Raw genomic sequence first — 26120 nt, 5'->3', positions numbered from 1 at the left:
CGCCGTGCCGGAGTCGACGAACCCGGCCGTAGCGTCTTTGTTCGCTGCGGCAGTGGAGAACGTCGCGTCCCTTCACGGTCGCCTCGTAGGGTAAGCTTTGCGCTAAACTTATCTCCACACGGGCAACTGCATTAATTTTCACTACGCGACCTCAATCTGACGTAGCGTGTTTTATTATTAGTATTATCCCTTTCCTATCGGTATTTCACACCGTTGCTCGGAATCTATTTCGCTACCTCATGTTTTTTAGCGTAAGACCTTGGTACCACCGATATTGTACATTGTTTCAAAGAGCAGTGTATACTATGTCACGACAAACATTAAAGAGACCCTGCAACACTTTTTCAATATGGTCAGAAAACACCGCCGATCGGTAGTCGAGGCTCCTGAGAACACCCGAGATTACAGCGCAGCACGCGGCCTGGAATTTACAATTATTTCTCAAAGTCAGGTAGAAATCGTTCCCTCTCCTCTCTACAAATGATGCCATATACCCAAATCACTGCGCCATATAACCACGGCCGTTGGCTGATTTCAGCATGGCGAGCTGCATAGTTGCCGTGTACGCGATCACACTGAACGCGAGCCGCGCGTTCGAAGAAAATATGAAAAGTGCTCAAGTTCATGACGCGCGCTGACACGCATCTTCTTGTCATCCCCCTCACTGCGTAGCTTTCAGCGCGCTCGCTGATACGAAAAGAGACAAAAAGTGCTTAAAGCGTGCGCCAAATCCCCGTAACTCCGCTCGTACTTGACGGATTCCAGATTTTTTTTGCGCCAGTCGGTTTGCGAGGCAATAAGCTCTGTTGATGAAGCCATTACACGATTACTTGGAAGAGTGTTGCAGGGTCCCTTTAGGCATGTTCACGTCTGTGCTGTGCTGCTGCAAAGTGATAACCAAGAAAGAAACCGGAGTTTGAGTCATCACGGCGAAGCTTTCTGATAACAGCGTTAAATAAGCTGGCACGGAATAAACTATGCGGAGTGCATCCAATCTTGTGTGAGCGTTATTGCACCCCTGGCCCTCTGGACGTAGGCGTACCAGCAGGGCGTACCAGCAAGCAATGAACCAGCGCCGTGAGGACGAAGAGCACTTCTGTCACGGCGCACCAAGTTCCGCAGTTCGACGACGCCAAGGACAAATGGCCATCGTACTACATACGAGAGCAGTCGTACTTCAACGACATCGTCGAAGACGCTAAAAAGAGAGCGCTCCTCATTTCAGCATGGGGCTCGAAGCCTATCGACGTATTGAATGGGGGCTGCGCTCAACGTAAGGTGAATGACTTGACCTACGCGGATTACAATTCTGGAAGAATTTTACACATCCAAGCCAAATGAGATAGCCGCAAGCTTCAAATTTTTCCCCCGTATTCAAAGGGAAGAAGAATCAGCTCGGCAGTGCCTGCAAGATAAATGCAACTTTGGTGAACCATGCTTAACCGCCTGCTTCGCGACGGGATAGTCTGCAGAATTCGCAGCAGTGAAGTGCAGAAGGCCCTACTCTCGCACCCAAAGATGACGTTGCAGGAGGCGGAATATATCGTGCTGGCAGCAGAAGTTGCAGGGTGTTCAGCTTATGAAACAGATGGAAACGAAGGAATTTATTTATTGGTACTGCAATCCCCTGGAGGGATTTTAGCAGGTGGGTACAAAAGGCGTAAATATCGGCATATAACACCAGGCAAACAGATGGAACGTCACATTTCACATAGTAGGCAGCCATATAACACAAAGGAAACAAATAACTATCACTTGCATTTTACAACGTAAACAAAATGTTACCGATGGCACATCACTCTCATTTGAAGAAAAGAAAACAAAGCTATCACACAAGTAAAATTATTTTCTCTGTTTTTCCAGACAAGCGGCAAAGGATGTGAAAGATTGTGTTGTGACTTGAAGATTATTTAAACTATTCCAATCCTGCACAGTTCTGGGGAAAAAAGAATATTTAAAGCAGTTATTGCGGGTACGGAAGGGAGTTATTGTACGATCATGGCGTTGTCTAGTGGCGTAACCTGAATGAAATGAAATAATTTTTCCAATATCTATCTTGTAATGCCCATTAATTATTTGATATAAATATTTTAATCGGGATATGCGGTTTCTTTCTGAAAGTGGAGGTAAGTTAGCTCTGACTAACAGTTCATTTACCGAGGTTCGTCCGTAACTGTTATATATGAAGCGAACGGCTCTTCTTTGTATTTTTTCGACTATATGAATGTTAATTTGAGTAAATGGATCCCAGATCATCGCAGCATAATCAAGTATGGGGAGGACTATCGATTTGTAAGCAAGAACCCGGACAGATGGAGGGGAGAGTTTCAAAGTCCTTCGTAAAAAGAACAGTTTCTGATTAGCCTTGGAAGTTACTTTGTCAATGTGTTTTGTCCAGTTAAGATCGTTTGTTATCCATACCCTAGATACTTGTAGGATTGAACCTCTGAAAGAATGGCATTGTTTGCAAAGTATTGAAAATTTAATTTGTTTTTCTTATGAGAAATGGACATGTACACTGTTTTTTTTTCAAAATTGATTGACATTTGCCAAGCCTCGCACCAGGAAACAACCTTGTTAAACGACTCGTTTAACAAAACTTGGTCCTTTGAGGATTCTATTTCAGAGTAAATAACGCAATCGTCCGCATAGAGCCTAATTTTTACAGGGCTACCATTTACTATGTCGTTAATACATAAAATAAATAGAAGGGGACCCAAAACGGACCCTTGGGGGACGCCAGAGTCAACGGAAACCCTGTGAGAGGAATGATTGTTAAAAACTACAAATTGTTCTCTGTTTTTTAAGTAGGCCGATATCCATTTAATAAGTTGATCATTCCGGAGAATTTTTTTCTAATTTGTATACTATTTTTTGTGCGAAACCTTGTCAAAAGCTTTGGCAAAATCCATAAAAATTTATGGAATCCACTGGAAGAGGCAGAGCTTACAGGCTAGCCGGCGATAAACGACAGGCAGGAAGAAACTGCAGTCAGGCGAGTGGATCGTCCAAAGGCTGTCGCCAGTGCGAAAGCTGCGAGCACGCTGAGGTGACTTGTACTTTTAAACAAGCCATATGTTTCAACTGCAGAAAAGAGGGACACATAGCCACAGTGTGTGGGGCTAAAGAAAAGCGACCGCAGCAGAGCTTGACGTTGAGCAACGGCACAATAGAAAATGCAGAAGCCGAAGTTTCGAAATTGTTTACTCGTTGAAGGGGGATCCGAAGCTCGTCGGGCCAGTACAACGTAGCTTTTGCCGGGGCGGAGTCAACATCTTGACGGAAGCAGACACCAGTTCACCTGAGTGTGTGTGGTGCCCTGGGACGTCCACTGCCAACGTCGAGCAACCTGACCTCGCCTTGAAAAATCAAGCTTCAAGTTGCCATGCTACATGAGCCCATTGCCTATGTAGCATGGCTGGGATACTCACGCTCCCAGTTCCGTACAGCAGCAAAACTATCACAGCGTCACTGACCGCAGTTTGCGTCTCTGGACCGAGCTTGTGTGCACTAAACAACGAAGGTGCTGCTATTTTGAACGTGTCCAGTGCTAAGGAACAAAGGCAAAACTTGGAGGCAATCTTGTGAGAGTACGAGGATGTGTTTGGATTTGAACTGGGTCTGTTCAAGGTCCCGCCTGCTTATCTGTACATGGAGGATGCAGTTCCAGAACTTTTTTAAGCAAGGCCTCTCCCGTATGCCATGACAGAAAAGATGTCCAACGAGCTGGACAGGCTTGCAAAGTCCGGATTACTGTCACCAGTGACTCGCTCATGAGCATAGGTCGGCAAAAAATGGGGAGCTCACTCAAGAAATATACTATGCCTTTAGAGTTCACTCCGATTCAAACTCACCAAAATATTACTTCCTCGGACTCACTCAGACTTCCGTCTCTGTCTGAGTGAGTCGACTCATGAGTCCCATTAGCGAATAATTGCCTTTTTGGACCAGGGTGTCAATGCTATTTAACACCAATGCCTCTCATAACTGGCGTACTTGGCGCCTTTTGGTCTCGTACCTTCAAATATGAATTATCAGTGATTTCGTTCAGTAAGGACATTTTTATTGAAAGAGATTACTCACACGAGATGTTTTTATAAAGAACTTCCTGTGAAAGAGCTCCGGGGGGGTCACGCCATCATGGCCGCCGCAAGAGTTCAGCGTTTGTCGTTGCTACTGAGAGCGTACCTGTACAAAATAAAGTACAAACCTGGCTTGGACAATTTGAATGTAGACACCCTAAGTCGGCTCCCTGTAGAGACCTCAAAGGACACATCCAAGGAGCTAATCGAAGGCGTGCGCTCGCTGCAGCAGCTGGACGACATGCACCTTTCATCGCAAATACTTTGAGAATTGACCGAAAGAGAAGTGGTGCTTCGAAAGGTCAAGTCATGCGTACTTCATGGTTGGCTAAAAGAGCGAAAAGCACCTGATCCGCGGTTGCAACCATACTTGGCACGACAGGCTGAGCTAAGCGTTTACAACGGTTTGCTCTACTGGGGTCACAGAGTCGTGATTCCCGAAGTTGCTCGTGGCGACATGCTGCAACTCCTGCATGAGACATACGAAGGAACGTCCACAATGAAGGCCTTGCCAGGCATTGACGGAGCTATTGAACAAATGAGTAGAATTTGCCCTACGTACGTGCAAGCTAGAGCAATGCCACCGAAAAAAATCCAGTAAGCTCGCCTCTAACGCACGAGAATTGGTCACGTGTACATTTCGATTATGCGGATCCACTGAACAACACAATGGTCCTAGTGGCCATAGATTCACATTAGAAGTGGATCGAAGCCATTCCAGTGCCACATGCCACAGCACAACCGACTATTTCGTCGCTGTTCGAGATCTTCAGCAAGCTGGGCATACCAAAAACTACTGTGAAGGACAACGGTAGTCGCTTCACGTCAAAAACTTTTAGCAGGTTTCTGGCAGGAAATAACATCAAGCATCTTCGTACGGCACCCTATCACCCTCAGTCCAACGGACTTGCTGAACACGCCATGAAGACACTCAGAGATGGCCTCAAGCAGGTTCGGTCAGGTTACCTGTCCGAGCGAATAACTAAACTCTTCTTTAGCTACCAGATAATACCCCTGGGTGATAGAAGATCGCCATCTCAACGTTTATTTGGATATCAGATCCCTTCTCGGCTGTACAGATGCCTCCCACCACCTCTAACTTTGCCCATTTGTCCACTGACTGAACAAGAAAGCCAGCTGGGCCCTGGCACTCCTGTTCGGGATCGCAACTTCAAAGAGCGAGAGAAGTGACTGCCAGCCAGATTGAAAGAAAAAAAAAGGAATTCCGAATGGTCACCGTTGAGACGGCAGAAGGTGAGCAGCACCGTCACATAAATGAAGTTCGCCATCGGTAGAGCCCCGCGCCAAAACAACCCCCACATACCACAATCAAGCAGCTGATGCGCCGAAGCCATCTGAAGAGGCTGAACCAGCTACGTTTCGTCGATCGACCCGTACAAAAAAGCCCGTACAGCGGTACTCCCCTTAAGGAGGGAAAAGTGCTGCAAAGTGATAACCAAGAATGAAACCGGAGTTTGCTGAGACGTCAGGCTGACGTCATCACGGCGAAGCTTTCTGATAACAGCTTTAAAGGCTCATTCACACCGGCGACTAGCACTGGTCGCGCGACCGTTTGCGACTGGAAGTCAAAAAGCTACTCAAAGCGACCGATGTTCACACCTGCGTGCGACTTATAACAGTCGTCATATAGAATTCACGTCTGCTCGTATACAGCTTGCATTGCCGTTGCCCCGTAAAATAGGCTGACGTCCTGTTCCTGCGCATCTGATTGGTTCAGAGGTTTGCGACTGCAGTCGCGCGACTGAAAAATCGAGCAGCGAGCGACTGAGCCAAAGCAGTCGCTTTGCGACCAAAACGGCCATTTGCGACCGTTTGCGACCAGTCGCTTTGCGACTAACTTAGTCGCGCGACCGTTACTAGTCGCCGGTGTGAACCAGCCTTAAAGAGGCCGCCACTGAATAAACCATGCGTAGTGCTCCCGTTGTTGTGTGAGCGTTATTGCAACACTGGCCGCCTGGCCGTAGGCGTACCAGTAGGGTTATATTTTTCGAAACACCAATGGTTTAGTGAAGCGCAGATCGTTTCAGCAGCTCACGTGAAAAACATGCAACGTCCGCTTTGACGGATATAAGCTGTTCTGCGTGCGTGCGTGCGTGCGTGCGTGTGTGTGTGTGTGTGTGTGTGTGTGTGTGTGTGTGTGTGTGTGTGTGTGTGTGTGTGTGTGTGTGTGTGTGTGCGTGCGTGCGTGCGTGCGTGCGTGCGTGCGTGCGTGCGCGCGCTGATCTGCGAGGAGACATTCTCTCTAAATCCCCATATGTTGATCCAAGAGAATCGTGTGTCATGGGCAATGACTTTTCGTTGCGACAATAAAAACAGGACGGTTGCATTCTATGCCAATTTCTAAATACTGTAGCTTCAGAAAATACTAAAATGAATGTGCAAAAATATGGTAGTAACACAAAAATCCAGTGAAGTCTTTCTAATTAATACTGCAGTGATGTGACCGGCCGAAGCCACTTCGGCGCAGCTAGTGGAGCAGCTATAACCTTGCTTTGGAGCAGCATAACAACCTTTTGGAGCAGTTACCAAGCACACATTTTCAAACTTAAATATTTGTCTCGAAACTGGAGCAGTTGCATCACATGTTTAACAAAATAGATTTATGTCAAAATAGCGAGTTTAATTCGAATCCCACAAAATATGAAATTAAGTTACTACTCTTCGTTTTTTTGTTTTTTTTTTTTTTTTGCGGACAGCCCGAAGTTTCTTTAGTGCCATGACCGCGGGCCACCTGACATTTTTTGTAATTCGCTAAATATTTGTAAATGAATAATATTTTTCCTGGTGCTTTAGTTACAGTACTGCAAGCACAAGCAGTGTAAACTTTCCGTGCATTTTGTTTACTATCCAGAAGAACAATTTTGAATGTGTGCGTGCTTTCAGAACAAGCTAGGCCTTCACTGCGTGGTGATGTGCCTGTTGTCGTGCTATTTTACAGAGAAAACAGTTAGAATCCTGGTTCATGGGTGGTTAACAAAATACAGGGTTTAATAATTGATCCTTTGTGCCCGATATCTAATTTCTGCTCGTGAAATTTGTGGTCGAACTGTTGCTGTGGTCGAGAAACAGAACAGATGCAGGCCTACCATTCTTTCTCAGCAAAATCCCACAGTACACTGCAGCGCGTGCAATTCTTGATAAAGTGTAGTGATTGTATGACGAAACATAACTTAAAAATTAGGCACCCTGCATGACCTTTTATTAGGGTTACCACCTGCCCGGTTTTAGACCGTCCCGGCTGGTTTTTTTGACAGTGAGACGGTTGCCGGTCCGCGCCTAAGACTGGTCATCAATGGCCGGTTTATTGGCCATCGTTCCGCGATTATTATTTTTATTGTATTTTATAAGTGCAAATTCAGCAGCTTTTTCGTCAGTCACCAAAACTCTCACACAATTTGCAACCAATTTCCATCTGATGCCCATAAAAAGTGGAAGCAATTGATCCCTCCAGACATACCGATCGTTTAACTAGAGCTAAAAATCAACGTCAGCCGTTAAGCTCAGAACGGTTACGTCCTTACGTTATGGGGTAAATTTTACGCCTTCCAAGCAGCGAAAATTACGTCGGTGTCTGTTCCGAAAGACAAGAGACCTCAACCTGAGAACGAGAGCTCTCTCCTGGCCGTGGACGACATGTATTAATAATAACTGACGGGGCTTTGCGTCCCAGATGGACGGCATAGATGGCATTTATTTTTGTGTAGCTCTGTTTTGTTGTTTTGTACATGAACATTATATTGACTTCTGACAAGGCAAACAATATTACAATACATGACTCTGCGTGCCAAAGACTAAACATGGCGTCGTTTTTCTAGCATTAGTTCAATCATCTATATCAGTACCCCCCCCCCCCAGAATAGCAGTTTTTTTTTTTTTTTGTGGTGGTGAGGTGGCAACCCTACCTTTTATGGAAGCATATAACAACGTACTATGCGACAATTTTTTTGTAAAACACGTTAACTATAACGAACTGGTCTATACAAGTACACAGGTACTGTTTAGAGTAATTCACAGATTCAATCACATGGAAGACCATCATTCAAAAACTTGTCATTGCACCAAGTAATTACGTTCCTCTAGCTTTGTCCACAACAGCTATAAGCTATTTTACTGCGCTTAATAATGTAATCGCGCAGTATGGTCTAGCAGTAGTGTTTGGCAGGGTTGCGCCTAGCAGCCCCGCCACGGTGGTCTAGTGGTTATGGCGCTCGACTGCTGACCCGAAGGTCACAGGATCGAATCCCCGCCGCGGCGGCTGCATTTTCGATGGAGGCGAAAATGTTTGAGGCCCGTGTACTTAGATTTAGGTGCATGTTAAAGAACCCCAGGTGGTCGAAATTTCTGGAGCCCTCCACTATGGCGTTTCTCATAATCATATCGTGGTTTTCGGACGTTAAATCACAGATATTATTGCGCCTACCAACTACTTCTACTACATAGCAATGTTCCAATGACCACTGGAAATTGCAGTGGTAACTTAAATATGGTTTGGAAGCACGTTCAGTTTTCTTTTTGTCTGGAAGACCGCAAGAAGAACGTCTTGGCGCACGCTATTTTTACAATGATGTGGCAGGTTTCACCTCTTGGCATAGTTTGGGGAAAGTGGCGCCGCTATCGCATCACTGATATTGGTACGACTGACTGGAGGTTCTAAATGGTATAACTATATCAGGTAACTGCTGTAACCATGAGAGGTAAATCAGCAGAAGGAATTACATCCACAAATGGGTTTATTTGTCACCTCTCCCCTTACTGCACTTTCGCAAAGGCTGTTCTAGCGATGTTGCCTAAGCATCGCCACGTGTACGAGGCCGAGCATGTCATTTCAACCGAGTACCGAAATTATCCTGAAGGAAACCCCCAAAACAAATAGACAGCCATTGTGAAATGAAACAAATGTTTTAGGATAATAAAACCCAGCATCATTCCGAGCTAACCTACCATAAAGTAGCCGCAACGAACGTCGTGGCGACTGCCATCCTGAGAGCCAGAGTGTTCCTAGAGGATTCAACCATCATCGCGAGCCAAAACACGTAGGCATAGTGCATATGGTTTCTGGGCGCATTGTGACATACAGGAGGGTGTCGCTGCTTTTTTTATTGATATAAAATAATTAATGAAGCAGCTGCTGTCATCATTTTTTGGTAAAAGCTACCCCTTTCCACTTGGTTGTGAGGAGAAAAATAAAATGTCAGAAAGAAAAATAGTATATCTACATATATACAGTCCTGCATTTTGTGAGTTGAAAACTTCTCGTGTTAGCACACATACAAGCACGCTTCACACTTTCGATGCTCGATACCCATCACAGATATTAGTGTCTTCAACAAAACGTTTAAGCACCTTCAATGCTTTGTGATTTATCCCTGATGGCCATAGACCTAGTATTGTCGTTAATGTCCAGCGTGTGGCGTTCCTGTTCGAGTCTATGTGTGATATGCTCAGGACAGCCGAGCAACGGATGATGCACATCGTCATGATTGCACGAACACGTTGACGATGGCGCACACCGAATGCGGAATAAAAAGTGCTTTGTGCTTCCTGAACATATACAGCAGCTATCCACAACATTAGTGATGCAGAAACAATAGTAATGTTTCATGCGTAATTTTCATTTACAAGAAAAATCTCTCGTTGATAAAAAATATGTTTTTGCAAATGCTTATAGTATTATTCGAAAAATATTTGATATATGCATTCAATTCACACTTCGTTTTCGTTATTTGTATTCACTTGAAAGTTGAAATATTTAAAATATAGCACAGGCCTACCTATTAACGATCTAATACGCACTTTAAAGGGATACTGAACAAAATTTTCGCCGCCGAGATAAATGGCCCAATTGAAAGATTGGGTGCTGAAATTTGTTGAAACAACCTTCATTTCAGCCAGAGACTAGCAGAAAATAATGAATTTAATGCATTTTTCGCGGCGCGTCTAGCGGCCGCGCCGCGAACTAGAGAGGAAGTGACGCGAAACTCGGCGGATACTGACTCGCCAACCATGCTCGCTGAAATCGCTTACCAATCGACATCGCAAGCCGCAACCCGCTGCCGCGCGTCTCTCTCAAAACATGTTCTCACGGTCGGGAAGGTGTGCTTGAGAGGAGAGGTGGAGAAAGGGAAGTGGCAGGGCAGGAGAGAGCGTGCCGGTTGCCCCCCTATTGCTGAAGCATTCGACGTCACGGCCGTCGACAAGCGCATTGGCGTGCAGCCATCGCGCTCTCACAATCCACTAAAAATACGGCCAACTGCTCGAAATTACGTGAAATAAACGCTGTTTATAAGAACAGTCGTGTCGCCCGAGTTGAATGCAAGTGTTTTCATAGATTTTTCAAATTTTTGTTCAGTATCCCTTTAAGAGAAAAGGGCTCTTTCTGGCGCGTCTTTCTGCCATGCAAAAATAATCGCCATTTCGCGTACTTGCGTTTTCTTTCTTCAGGACTGCGCGTTTGGTACTTTACTATCAGGAATGCCATGTCATGCCCTTAGTGCGCATGTTACTTCTGACCGAAGAGGATGACACAAGGCAAGCATGCCAGATGGATGACGATAGTCCTTGCGGGGTAGAAAGTCGCCCACAATGAGAGCGTTCCATGTAAGCATGTGAACAGTTCATTTATCCCCTAAAATTGGTGTCCACTCTCCTTTAAGAAAAAGCAACCATGCCTGTGGGCCTCAGACAATAAATGTCAACAATGAGAAAATGTTACAGCAATTACACAACCTTTTCAGCATTGCACTGACCATTGCAGGTTGGAACACGGAAGGGGACCAAGTCGGCATATGGTTGAAGACTGAGCACCACTGACTCATGAGGCTCCGGGGCTGCACCTGTCCGGAATGGCACTGAGCGGTGCTTAATTCTGGACAGACAAAACACAACAGCAATTGTGGCCACAGCATGTACTTGGAATAGCATCATTAAATCAGAAAATCTGCACATCTGATAACCACCACAGAAACAGCCTAACCTCCACAAACCAAGGTAATCATCTCACAAAACATCTCTAGCTTGTTTTTGAACTTTCTTCGAATGCTCACTCATGCGGTCATAAGCGCACCGACCCGTTTGACCAAGAAAATAACGCCCACGACAAAGAGGCCGTGACAACAAACTTCTGCCTGTCCTTTCGTTCTCGATTCACTCACAGCTGGCGCAGGCTACCAAGCTCATTTCGGGCACAACTTACCTAACACTTGCCCTGCCGACCACTTTCTTGAGACTGTGCGCTACCCTGTGCACACAAGGGATAACCGCTACAGTTTGCTACGAGTGTGTCCAAGATTGAACAGCCGCTGAGCACTTTTAAAGCCAGGCTTTCGGCGATGTTAGTCAAAAGCGTTACTGGAAAACCTGCAAGCTTCAGACATGCTACTTTTAAACGAAAGCTTGCTTGAAGATGCAAGAACCACAGGCACTGGTTGAATGTTGTGACGGTGCTGTGTACAAGACTCGTTATTATGTTAGTCAAAAGGGGCGGTGCGCTAATGACCGCAAGCACGAGCATTCGAACATGGTTCAAGAACAAGCTAGAGATAGTCAGTTATCGCTTCATTATAATGGTTGCGGCTACCAGCCATATTTTTAAGATACGACATTCCTGTCAAATTACCATGACGAACGTCTCCTTTCAGAAGCTTATCATATCCACAATAGCGGCGAGGCATGTGTAAGCCACCTTTCGATGTCCCTCCTTCCGAAAGAGATAGAATTCCTGTCCCATTGGTCCCCTGCGCAGGCTGAGTCTTCATTTCTTGTTTTTCTTTCTGTTGTTTCATTGCAATAATAGTGTAGTACATATATGCTGAGAGGAAGAATTAACATATTTGGTTGTTAGCGCTGTTTTTCCACTCGTAATCATGAACCAACCAGCCGAAATGCGTACAATACCGGTGTGGAGTATTACCTCGTCAGTAAACGTATTGCCGTTTTCGCAATACCGTACCAGCAGGCACGCGTACAGCAGCAACAACGCTGGTAGCGGCTTTTTTGTGTGTGTGACGCCTCGTGTGTACGTAGAGGACATAAAACTGCAATGACTTCCTATTCTACTGATATGCTGGCGGAGAGCGTTCATTAGCGACATAGTAACGTGCAATCTTTTAACATTTTTACTTCCACGAGAGCACACGTTCAGCCCCGAAACATCTCAGATGTATTGTATGGGTTCACAAAACGTCGCAGGACACCGCTGGTATTCACACTATCAACATTTACAGCTCCGATTACCCAGTGATTAGTAGCAGCAAAAAAGCTCCGGGAGGCCTAAGAAATGAAAATAAACATGTCTAACTAAAATAGGAAGGCGCTTCCGTATCAAATTATCACAGTGAATAAGTTTAGAAACACGATACAGCCAGTACCCCTACTTGCTGTGACAAGTAAGCACGATATATCGTCAACTTACCTGTTAAGGTAAGGATAAGAAATTTCGATGCCTATGGGAACTACCCTAAAATGGTTCGTAGGGACGGTCGTGAGAAAAACGGAGCGTTCGGTATAACAATATTTCTCGAATCGCATTCGTAACAACTTTCGGAGGATCATGATGACTTCCGTTATTATACTGCAAACTCAATTTCTCTGTTTTACTAAGTAGTAAGCAGAATTTTTGTTTTTGTCTATTCCAGACACGCCCACATTATTATATATTCTTCCTCAACATTACGTTGACATAAAAGTAAACTCAAGTGGAATGTAAATATAAGAACTATAGTATTAATGACCCATACATTTAAAAGTAAGAATAACGCAGAGTTTATTTTGGCAGCACGCTACAAAATCCATATCGCAGTAAACAGACCGTAGAAAACAATACAGAGAGCTAGCTAATGTATGGGATCTAAAAGGACACCTGTGAAGGCACTTATGCACTCAAAGAAAAAAAGAGCATAGGTGGCTCTCTTGGTGGGTCAGAGTAGGCGCGCTCTAGGAAGAGAGGAAGGACTCTTATCCGAAGGATCACATCACCACTCATGAGGGAGTCAGAGGACTCTTGCCGCTAACCAGGGGCGTAGCCAAGCCCCCCCCCCCCCCCCCCCGAAATTTTTCAATTTTGCTTGCGCATATATACACGCACACATACAAACGCACGCACGAACATACATAAAGTATAATTGAACCACCCCCCCCCCCCCCCCCGAAAAAAATTTCTGGCTACGCCTCTGCCGCTAACACTCCTACGAAGGTCAAATGACACACACCGAAGCGTCAAGCGATTCCACAACTATATTAAGTTACTCAACTGACCCATTCCCTACTTTTGCGCGACTACTGTTGGAAATAGTGAAATATTCATTTTAAGCAAATGCAATCATACTTGCCGTTGTGCCCTGCGACTGCAAAAAAAAAAAAAGAATAGTTCAATTTTAGCATTATTTTAATGAAACTCGTCCAAACAACACCTGTTCCAGCAGAGTAATCTAGAAAGCACGAAAGAAATGGCCTGTGATTTCGAATCAAGCTCTTGAGGTATTCCTTATTTACATGCTTGTATAAGTATAGCCAGCTAAAATGTGTGACAGTGATGTGCATAGTGTCATCTGGTGCAAAATAAACTGCAGAAATCGGCACCATGTTTTCATATTTATTCCTTATGATTATGAATAAATCAAAAAGTGGTGGGGCTGGAAGCATCAGCCTTGTGACTTGCTATGTTGTCGCTCCTGTTCAGCGTGAGCAGCCATGAAAAATTGTATCTGAAAAGCAAAACGTGTTATTATGATGAGAAAACGGAATTGCAGTAAAATTTTGCAAAACCTACACAATAGGTGATTTAGATACATAATGAAGGCTCACAACAAAACAACAAATGCAGACAGGCATGGCAAGGAGCCGAGTTTTTTGCTGCTATCATGTAAAACACAACTTGCAAATAGTAGCTTTTGTAACGCGTCAGTTGGCGACAAACTTGCTGCACAAGATGATGTGAGCCTCTTTTAAACAACAAACGAAAGTGGTTTAGGCTCCTTTGCGTGGATGCCACTCACCTCTTTTCCTACGTCGTGTTGTCCAACCAAAGGAAATGTAGGACCGACTGCCTCGTTGACAGGGCGAACACCTCTGTTGATTTTCCCATCACGAGTGGTGAGGCGCCAGACCATTGCAACACCTTCGTTTCCCCGAGTCTGGCTGTCAACTTCAGTGAAGAGGCGGTAGAAGCTATCGGGATTCTGGGAATAACCAACACCCACACACACACTGATTATTTGTATCTAAAATCCCCTATTGTTCAACACACCGTTACTATACACACATCTGACAGGAGTGTTTCGTTTGAAACAATTTCGCAACGAAAACATATTTTCACATAAAAGGCGGCAGGAACCTCGTTTCGCAATACGCACTGGTTATGCACGAATGAAAGCACTTCTGAGAAATCGCTTCAAAATTTGCTTTCAGAATAAGCACGGCTGCGCGCCGGCATAATCCCACACCCAAGCGCATCCGCCGGCAGTGGTGATCTTCGATTTTCGGACTTCTGGCAGTTCGCTGGCAGCCAGAGCTAGCCAGAGGGTCAGCCAGATAGTTCCGGTCGGGACAGGAAACAGCGTCTTGGTCACGTGTGTGGAAAGCCTGAGACAACCCGAAGCTGCCTGATTATTTCAAAATCGAACGCTTGGACAGCCAGCGTAAACGTAAACAAACGCTACCGCCATGGCAGCAAACGAAACTGCGCCGCGTACGCGTTGGTTTTTTTCTGCATTGCCCGCTTGGAAATATGAGGCTAGGTTTGCTGAAGTGATATTCTCGAGCATACGCATTTGGGATACGATCACGTACGTTCGAAAGATCACGCACAACTCGCCCCGTCCGCGAACAAAACAGCCAGCTGGCGCGCGGCGCCTCGAAAACGATGCAAAGTGAGCTGCCGCACCGCTAACGGCTTAAGCGCTGGACACATGGTGCGAATTCGGATGTCATTCGCCGTACGGCTGTTCCCGCCAACAGCCGCATCCGACAGACGTCCAACAGGTTCCAACAGCATGCGGAGACGATTCCCACGCCGCACGGGCATCCAACTTGCTGAATGTAGCCGCGCGGCTGCCGTACGGGTCTGGCGGCCGAGGCCAATGGCAACGCGGGAGACGTGTGACGTCACGCCACAGGGGGCGCCCGTGTCGCTGGTTCATTCTAAAGCCCATCTATGCGTTTTCCGCCGGCTCGGTCAAGTAGCGCCAACTCGTCCTCCCCCTCTCCCCTACCGGTTCCCCGCCTAGCGGAAGCCGAAGTGCCGCCATGATGTTTCTGCTGCTTTTCCGGTTGATGCACCCGCCCCATGCCCGCCCATGCCCTCGCGACGCAGAAACACCGAGCGAAAACTCGCTCGGCGGCAGGCAGTTTATACGACAAACCTCAAAACAACAACACTTGCGAATCGGAGAATGAGATATTTGCTTTCTCGCGTGTGCACATGCGTGCGCAGAAACAAGATGGAAGGAAAAAGCGGAAGGAAGTGGCTCAAGAACTTCCTTCCGGAAGCTCCGGAACCGGAAGTGAGCATCGTCGTCGAAAGAATAGATGGCGGTACTTAAAAAAGCGGCAGCAGACGCGATGGAGGGGCTTTAGTTCATTCCTCGCCACTCCGATGGCTCCGATGGCCCGGGCCTTTGCGGATATCGCCGATGATGGTGGCATGAAAAACAGTGGACAAACTTTGTTTCTGACATGGAATAATTTATGATTGAATAAAATGATGCTTGAAGTATGCCATTTCCGCAAGGCGACACCCGTTTTCGAACCACTAGCGAGATATCGAGCCGCGATGGAAGGCCATTTCGCAGGTAAACAGCGACATCGGGCAACCGGCCGTCTCGGCGAACGGGCTCGCCTCGCTCCCACCTTTGCTATTCACATCGAGGCCGAGAAGACCAATTGCGCAAGTAAACACATCATATAAGAGTACAAGTTTCATCGTGTTGGCAAGAATAAGCGCTCGACGATGAGCCCGCGTTTGATCGCGAGCGGCGCTACACCGACAGCATCCGCCCAGCTAGGCCTACGCTCGGCAGTCGTGAGTGAATATGCGCTGTTGCGTTGTCTGACGCTCGCGAAGGCTTAGATTTGTTGGCAATGTTCTCAGAAAACGAAGCATGGCTGTGTAAGGTTGTTTGTTTTGTGCTTAATGAAGAGGATACGCTGTCTTCCGAGCGTGCAAGCTGAGGTGCCGTATGTGGGCGGAGCCTGCGCGCTGATTGCTCGTTCGCCCCATGTGTCCTGAATCGTCGTACGCCGCATGCGGCGCCGCAAGTCGGATCGGATGCCGAATCACAACATGTGTCCAGCGGTCCGCCGCGGTGGTATAGCGGTTACGGTGCTCGGCTGCTGACCCGAAGGTCGCGCGTTCGATCCCGGCCGCGGCGGTCGCATTTCGATGGAGGCGAAATGGTAGAGGCCCGTGTACTTAGATTTAGGTGCACGTTAAAGAACACCAGATGGTCGAAATTTCCGGAGCCCTCCACTACGGCGTCTCTCATATCTTGGTTTTGGGACCTAAAACCCCAGATATTATTATATTATAACATGTGTCCAGCGCTTTAACCAGCTCACGTCTGCTTAGTACATGTAACAGTCGCTGCACCACATGACGCGAAATCTCGCGACAGTGATCGTGTGCCCCAAAGATCTATCGCGTACTACGTCGCGCACACGCGTTGACCAGCTTGCGTTTTGTCATAACTTGATACATGCGGCGGTATCGGTACCACGAGTGCGCGTTATATCTAAAATAAACTTCTGTGTGGCGCGTCTTCGACTCGTTTTGGCAGATGCTGCCTGAGCCGCTTTTCCAGTCCTAATTGGCGCTTCCAAAAATCTCATGTAGCTCAGCTTCTATTTGAGCTACTAGGTGATAACCGCGTACACATTGCATGGCATTATTACTATGAGGTGGAAAAGAGAATGCCGACAATGAAATAAGCAACAAAAGGATGTGTACATTTCTGAATTCATCTTCGTTTTTTCACACCGACGCGTCGTAGAAGGATGTATACATCTCTGAATTGATCTCCGTTTTTTTCACACCGACGCGTCGTAGCATAACATAATAGCATACCTCATAACACTGGCCCGTAGATCGAAGTACACTCGCACGCCGTTCACGACCAATGAGCCTCACACAAAAAACAATGTCGCGATCGCTTTTATTCAATAAGTGCATTTTATCAACATCCAAGATCTGGTTGAAATAGTTAAGTTCTGGCGGGGTTCACGCACGCAAACATACGACGGAGCGAAATAGCTAGTTCGATCACAATCGTCTTCGCTAAATGCACAGAGAGCACACACGACACCACAAACTACTACGAAAAAATAAACTCGAAAGGGGTCTCCATGCGTGCGTACGAACGTGTACATAACTTTTGGGACATGTGCACAACGCAGTTCGAACGCTACAGCTTGCTGCGTTGTTCACGGAAGGAAACTTCACGAGACACATAAAAAAGCAATAAACATTATCTCCAAACGCTCGCCGCCACTCGTATTCGCGCCATCTCGCACGACGGAACGACGCCAAGCGTAAGGACAAGCGAAGGTGTAGTCCCCAAGGGTCTGCACTGCAATCCGTCGAGTCCTCAGAAAGATGACGGCCAGCGCGCATCGTCTCTTTTCGGCATCTGCTAGCCCGAAAGCAGCCCGAAACCCTCCAGAAAGCTTCCGCAACTAAATTGTCCTGCAAGCTTTTAGCGACCCGCGGGTAGCCACAACCGCCCAGCCCGAGAAAAACGAACGCCGACCGGAAGTGCCCCGCGCGGGAGGCGGAGCAACCCGAGAAAAACGAACGCGCTCTGGCAGCCTGCGGGTAGCCAGAAGTGGAAAATCGAAGAGCCCCTGTCAGGGGCACGTCGTGGGCGGTTACTGACCGCATGTTTTACAAACGTAACCCATCCTAACACAGATAAACGCATGCGAGTACGAGCGCCCGGACGACAGCCAGCGCTCGCGGACGCTGTCTACGTCGTGATCAGACATGTGCTAGAATTACCGCACATAGCTCCCACAGTCACGTACACTCACTAGATTCTGTTATAACGCCGAACGTCATCGCAGTGTAGGCAAACCACGAAAACAGCCACGGCCGGTCTGGAGGCGCGCGCTCGCTCCTTCCTTTACGGCCTGCGCACGGGGGGCTGTTGCTACCTATGGCCGCAATTTCGTGGGGGCGCTCCGAGCCAACTGCTCCCCGGCCGTTGCGGAGGCTAGCGCGCGCAGGGAGTGCTCGGCTTCCGACTTACCGTGGCGCTTTCTGAAGTTACTCTATAAGGTATTCATGGTACCAATGCGATAGAAACATGGTAGTAAGTATGTATGATGACTCTGGTAAATTCCGCTTTACAGAAGTGGTGGCGCAGGCCGCTCATAAGCCCGCTTCTGTTGCTCGGCAAAGCATCGACGCGGTTATAACACAGGCTTGTTTTTTTTTTTTTTTAGGTTTCTGTAACTTCGAGAATAAGTAAGAGGATGAACATTGCATTTGGTTGAGGAAACGGTTTAATCATGGTTTAGGAAATGTTTATTTCAAATGTATGTGCCGGCCGTCGCTGTACTTGAAAATAACAAAATTGCACATTTTTGTTGGAGGCATCTTAATTCGTGATTTAATATTGAAACAAATACTTCAAAAAAGTGAAAGTCACTGCATAATGGGGACGGCCACGCTGCAGACGAAGAGGAAACATAAAAAACATTCAGAGAATCATTTCAATGGGAAACAGAATGTTTTCCTCGGTACTACAACAATATGCGCATGGAGAACCGAAAAAAAAATATCACTGCTGGTAATACACTGTAGTGACAATCACAGTTTAAAGGAGTCAAGTCTGTCACAGCCTGATATGCTTCCGCGAGGGCTTGTGAATAAAACCGGAAGGCCTGTCATTCTGATCTGTTAACTTTTTTGTGTAGTTAATAAGAAGAATCCGGAGAAACTTCTCAGAAAAAATATGAGCCAGCACTCTCGCGTGACTCTTGTCCACACCTTCCGGACAGTCCAGAAGTGGCGAATCTTCAAGGTATGGCTCAACAGTCAATTGCAGAGTCTCGAGGATTTTCGTTCGAGGAAGATATTTGACTGCTTTCTCGAAGAACGTCACAATTGTGTCCAGCATTGATAGTAACTCCGGTTTTGGGTAGTGTAGATCATAGGCTTCTTGCTGACGGAGAAGATGATACAAAGGACTGCTCGTTTTGTTTGTCGTCACTAGCATGGCGCATGTTTCGCAACCGACGTCAGTGATGAGTTTGGCAATGTAACCACCTACATACACCAAGCCTGAATAGGCAACAGAGTTCGGTGGTTTGCGAGGAGGTTCTCGCAGAGCTTCAAGTTCCTCAATAACATCTTCCGAAATAGACATCGCCGCTTCTTCAATGTTTTCGTCGCGAATGCCCATGTATTTTGAAGGTAGCGCCTTTTCCTTGACAATGTGAGTCAAAGCAGCTGTGACGGCTCTTGCGTCTAGCGCGTCATTGCCCCCGCACATCGCCCTCAATTTTCCAAACATTGCCTCTATAGGATCACTGTTAAATTTCTTCGTGAGCACATAGTTTACTCCTTTTCTCAGAAGAAATTGGACTGTCTCCACTGTGGACTTTGTGGTGAAAAGCAGCGCAGTGTACGTCTCGTCTGTAAAGTTTCCTACGCCAGCGGTGACAGAAGAATCCTGGGTGCGCTTAATGTAGCCTGAAAATTCATTTTCCAGCCACAGCAATCGGCTGTCGTCCTGCTTTGAGATGGGAAGTTTGCAGTCATTTCCACTGTACGTAGTGTTGTGAATGTCGAACTATCTCTTTATGGCTTTCATGAAGTTGATTGTGGATGCTGCATCCTTGAATAGAACAATAGAGGAGTTGCCCCTCAAGTTTCGCAGATGTTCCAGTGCGCCAATGACTTGGAGCGAGAATACTTGCACTGCACGCATTACATTCATCTCTTCCAGGTTAGATGGGTAATCCCCCCTGTGACGTTGTAAATATGCGTGGCCCACCAAAAATGCACTGCTGTGGCAGCTGGGGTTCTCTAACGTGCACCTAAATCTAAGCACACGGGCCTCAGGCATTTTCGCCTCCATCGAATATAAGGTGGTCGGGTCTTAAAATATATTGTTGTTGCTAGTAGCGCTGCGTTCCGTCTTCTATTGCCGAGTGCCGAGAAAGGCAGACTGTCCCCACACGCACCTGTACTTCCTTCACCGCTTGCTACAACCGAAAGAAGTAATTAGCACGAGAAATTGGCCGGGCACAGCTGGTTTACAACACGAAGCGCATGCGGCGAAACGCGCTTTGGGCGGTTGGCTCGCGACGCCCTCACGCGGAGCGCGCCGTCGTGACTGTATAGAAAAAGTTCCATTGTACTCCCGGCGGCTGCTCAGGCCGTAAGGGAAGGAGCGAGCGCGCGCCTCTAGACCGGCCGTGAAACAGCAAACAGAAACGAGGGAAAGGAGTGCACGGCGGCGGTCGCAACGTCGCGCGCCGTCGAAAGTCGAGCTTTTCACCTTACCGGCGAGGCGTGTCCAACTTAAGTGACTACCGTGTACGTCCTGGAAGCATCGTACTATATCTGCACAACAAAAAGCCACCAAAAACCATTATATATAGTGCGTCTCGGCGTTCTGTACACAGACTTTTTTTTTCACGTTCCCAAGCGCGGAAGCACGCTGCACACTCAAAGTCGATGGAAATGTTAGTATGAAGTAGACTAAAGCGCGTCTCAAAACGACATCTTGCACCTTCAGTAGGCAGACGCAATGTGCGATCAGCAAACAATGACCCTTCATAGTTGTTTGCGTCGCTTATTTTATGGGAGCTTGTACAGCAACGCGCATAACGGTGTCAACTCGTTAACTGACAGCTTTAGTTGGGCATCCGCAACAGCCCCGCGGACGCAGGCTGCTGTTGGAAATGGTTCGCAGATTACTTCCGCAGAGCTGCTGCAGACGCCCAGCTAAAGCTATATAATTAGTACCTACGAAAGCAGTACACTCACCATTAACAGGCGCACGTTGTCCCTGTCCGCAGCTCCATGAACATTCCGCTCTCCAAGCGTCACTTCGAGCACGGAGCCTGGCGTCGCCGCCACCTAAGATGCGCATGCTTACAAGACAGGCAACTGACGGAACCCGGGCCACCCGCGCAACCAACGCAACGCATTCCAAAAGACCGAGGAGACAGAGAGAAGGCGCCGCGCCAGCCCGGCTCTGTCAACGAGCCATGGCACCGAACGGCAAACGCGCGATATATACGGCGTACACGGTGGCGCCTTCATCACGGAATCCCGTCGAAACGAGCTTCACGGGAGTCGAGTGACTCCTTCAGAAATGCTAATTCTCTTTTTCTGCATCTACCTTCCAAAAGGGGTCAAATGGATACCCGAAGACAGCCACGGTGCCGTGACCCTCTTTTGACTTTTTTTTTTCTTACAGTGCATATCCACACTCTGTCTCGCACCGCTTGAAGAAGATAGCCGGCCATTACGACATAAATGTCGTCCTTTGTGCTGGCAAAAAGCTGAGAAGTGTGTGCGCAAGCGCTGACAAAAGGGAGCAGAATGGACGGGCAGCTTCCAGTGGTGAAATGTGCTTTGTAAAGCACTACGCGTTTCACCGACTGTGCCAGCGTAGTGGTGTACTCAACCCCTTTGTCGTGCGTCGGTACGTACATCGATCAGACGGGACGATGTTTCAACGTCCAAGAGAGCTCTCTGAAAGGTCTACGCATCTTTTCCTCCATTGCCGGCAGCGCCGTTACGCAGCCGAGCTAAGAAAACCGCTGTAGTGATGAGGCACAAGTATCAGCGCACGCGTCAAATCGCAGAAGCGTTTGAAATAATAAAAGCGAAAGACAAGTGCGTGAGCCGGCCATCAATAGCTCTCACTGATGCTGAGGTTTCGTACCTACTACAAACGTGATTAGAAGCTTGGTCGGGGGTGATAAGGTTTTGTCAGTGCCTTCCTTTCTTTTTAAATATGCCACGTTTTTTTCCCCCACTTAGAGGGGCCATGACGCGGTCAACCAAAGATTTGTGGTTTTCAGCGAAAACTAGAAGTAGAGGGTCTATTATGCCTATCCAGATTTTAAAAGTGGGCCGTAAAAGAATATTTCAGTGCAAAACTAGCCCTAGAAGTCGCCGGCTGTAAACCCCGCCCACCGCCGGCGACCGCCATTTTGCGACGGCGCGTGCGACGTCATGTGCAGCACGGAACGGAGCCGTCGTCTTCTACCAAAGTTTTAGCCGCTGCAAATCATTCAATTTCAGTACCAAGCTGAAGAAAGCTAAAATATCTCGATATCACGTGCAGCTGACCACGGAACATCATTCGCCGCAATGCAGACGCTTTCACAGCTATAGCTGCTTGTTACGTCATGGCTCGGGAGTGCACCAGTGTTGCCTGACTCTCGGGCCGTTCGCGTGTTTATAAAAATATTCCATTATAAATTAAGTGCTCGACCAAATGCGCTAAAATTTCGCCAGCTTATTTGTGAATGCACAAGAATTAATCGACATAACAGATTATGATCGAAAATTATTAATCGACATAACAGATTATGATCGAAAATTAAGTGTCATTTTTAGTTTATAGAGAGCGCTTGTGTCGTGTAGTTTCGTGTCTTGTGTGCGCTGACCGTCATGACAAAGAAGTACTAGCTGCAAACCCAGTCCTCCAATTCTTTGACGAGACGATCTGAATAGTCATAACGGCTGATGCTTCCAACGTAGGATTGGGTACCGTGTTTCAACAACGCAAAGGTGACGAGTTAGTTACAACTGCCTTTGCTTCGAGAACTTTGCCTCCCGCTGACCGCAGATATTCTGCTGGTGAGCGTGAAGCCCTAGCATGCCTCTTTGCTTGCGAGAAATGGCATGCATAGTTATGGGGTGGACATTTTACATTACGCACTGATCATCAAGCCCTTACTACATTACTTTCTGCTGCATCAGAGGGCTGACGCCCATTACGCATTCCGCGCTGGTGTGCCAGACTTTTGTACTAAAACTTAACTGCAAAGGTTCAAATAATGTCGCAGCAGATGCACTTCCTCAATTGCCTTTGCAACTTCCAGTCCCTCCAGTACTGCAGGAAGAGATAATCTCTCTTGTCATTCCATGCATTAGTAAGGCCGACTTACAGGCAGCAACTGCTGAAGGTACTTGGCGACATGCGCTTCCGTATATTGCTTAAGGCTGGCCAGAAAAAAAATCTGTTCCGCCGAAGCTACTGTCCTACTTCGCGGTGAGAAGTGAATTGTCCTGTGTAGACAACTTAGTTTTCCGCGCAGATAGAGTCAGCATTCCTGCTTTACTGTGCGATAAACTTGTACAGCAGGCTCATGAAATTGTCAGGACTAAGCAGCGAGTTAGAGAAAGATACTGGTAACCTTGCTTAGACAGCCAAGTTGAACGTGCAGTTCGCAACTGCATTGTATGCCAAGCAGCAGACAAATCTGCTAAACCAGTTTGTGCAACTTTACAGCCTGTTCCATGACCAGCTAAACCTTGGGAAAAGCTACGCATGGACATCATCGGTCCACTCGAACGTGCTCCTTAAGACTGCAGATTCGCAACTACATTAGTTCACTACCACTCTAAGTGGCCTGAAGTTTGCTTTACTCATGCAGCCACTTCTGAAGCAGTAATTACATTTTTGTCAGCACTTTTCAGTACGGAAGGCTTCCCAGAAGCATATGTCACAGACAACGGTCCCCAGTTGCAAAATATCTCACACTTAAATTTCTTCTCCGACAGAGGCATTCAGCATCTTTGCTCTTCGAACTGCTATCCACAAGCCAACGGCCAAGTTGAAAGATTCAACCGCGTTTTGAAGGAGCAAATTCAGCTAGTTCAACTTCAATGCCGCCCACTGAATTAAGCTGTAACCGAGTACTTAGGCACGTATCGCTTTACGCCTGAGGCTACTATAGGCTTGTCGCCTGCACAACTTCTGCATAATCGCCAGCCGCATTTTGGAATTGACATTACAGGGTTACACCCAAAGTCTTCCGCTCCTTCGCCAATTTTGGATCCTGTGTGAACACGATCGAGTGTTCCATAGGCAACAGGCAACTAAGCAGCGCGTAAATTCCAAACATATCCCTACTGAAAAAACCTATATGGTTTCATACAGGATCCGTATGGTTTCATACAGGACCCATATGTTTTCATACAGGACCCACAAGACTGAATATAGGAATTGTATAGGACCCATATGGTGGTATATAGGATCCCCATAGGACCTACAAAGGACCCATATAGTGGTATATAGGATCCCCAAGGACCTATAAAAGACCCACATGGTGGTATATAGGATCCCAATAGGACCTATGAAGAACCCATATGGTGGTATATAGGATCTACATAGGACATGTAGAGGACCTATATAGTGGTATATAGGACCTACGTAGGATCTGCGGGGTTGATATATGGGTCCCATCAAGCGCAATATAGGACCTAATCAGACTGAATGGGGGCACTACATAGGAAACGGATGGTTGCTCTATGAGATCCACAAGAGTCAATACACGACCTGTATAGGATTATAAGACTGAAAATGTAGAGCACGTATAACATTCCTTTGGGATTAAAGTGCCCAAAAAGACCAGAAGTTTCTCAACTCAATCAGTTTACTGCATACTTTTTCATGAAATAACCAATCTCATAGTATATATCATAACATGCAAGAATATGCTATACTATATTCGGTAAGTATATCGGATGATTACCAAATTCGTTCAAGTACATTTACAAAATTTGTGCTGTCTATGCAGCAAATGCATACAAATGTTGCATATGTACCACCAGTAGATTTTTAAAAATTCTAACCTTTGAAATTAAACCTTTTTAATTAAACATTTGGAAACATCTTGTACATTAGCCACAAAAGCTATCGTGACCACCAGACCGCAAAGCTTCGTGATACCAAAGTGTTCTCGAAACAAAATTACCAGGAACTTTTAGTTCCAAGATTACACGCACTGCTCGAAATGGTTCATCCCAGTGTTTGTGTGACACAAATTTGAACTTTCGCGATCGATACTTGGCTTTGTATGTCCTGCACAAGTGGCACAACAGCACGTAATTCTCAATGTTTTGTTTCATGTGCGTCCATCTAAACCTATCTTGTCGTATGTGCATCTAAAAATATCTTGTCGTATGTGCACGAGAAACCATTCTTACCACCAGACCCCAAAGCTTCGCGGTAGCGAAGTGTTCTATAAACAAAATTACCAGGCACTTTGAGTTCAAGATTACATGCACTGCTCAAAACGGTTCATCCAAGTGGTTAGGCGACACAAACTTGTACTGCCTTGATCGATACTTGGCTTTGTCTGTCGTGCACGAGTGGCACAACAGCACGTAATTCTCAATGTTTTGTTTCATGTGCGTCCATCTAAACCTTAGAAAACATCCTGTCGTACGTGCACGAGAAACCATTTTTACCACCAGACCCCAAAGCTTCGCGGTACCGAAGTGTTCTCGAAACAAAATTACCAGAAATTGAGTTCAAGATTACCTGCACTGCTCAAAACGTTTCATCCGAGTGTTTGGGTGACAAAATCTTGCACTACCTTGATCAATACTTGCCTTTCTATGTCCTGCACAAGTGGCACAACAGCACATAATTCTCAATGTTTTGTTTCATGTGCGCCCATCTAAACCTTAGAAAACATCTTGTATATGCACGAGAAGCCATTCTGACCACCAGACCCCAAAGCTTCGCTGTAGCGAAGTGTTCTCGAAACAAAATTACCAGGCACTTTGAGTTCAAGATTACATGCACTGCTCAAAACAGTTCATCGGAGTGTTTGGGTGACACAAACTTGCACTGTCGTGATCGATACTTGGCTTTTATTTGTCGCTTTGATGTCAGTACGTTAACATTAATGAGCACTCATCACAAACACTGGCTCCTATGTCAGGAGTGCCACAGGGAAGCATAGTGGGGCCTTTCTTGCTTAATTTAAATACTAATGACATCGTCAATATCCATAACTCATTTTATGTTATATACACAGATGGCA

The 26120-nt window shown here is 46.6% G+C and overlaps 1 protein-coding gene across 1 annotated transcript in view; it reads right to left on the bottom strand.

The window, feature by feature from the left end:
* The window catches only part of LOC125756922 (uncharacterized), a 217236-nt gene that overhangs the window by 22952 nt on the left and 168164 nt on the right, over positions 1-26120 (bottom strand). The window contains exon 3 of the mRNA XM_049411984.1: positions 10850-10968. Within this exon, the coding sequence (XP_049267941.1) occupies positions 10850-10968 (119 nt within the window). The remainder of the gene's footprint in view (positions 1-10849; positions 10969-26120) is intronic.

Source organism: Rhipicephalus sanguineus, chromosome 1, assembly GCF_013339695.2.
Source record: "Rhipicephalus sanguineus isolate Rsan-2018 chromosome 1, BIME_Rsan_1.4, whole genome shotgun sequence".
NCBI lineage: Eukaryota > Metazoa > Arthropoda > Arachnida > Ixodida > Ixodidae > Rhipicephalus > Rhipicephalus sanguineus.
This window is presented reverse-complemented; position numbering and strand designations above follow the sequence as displayed.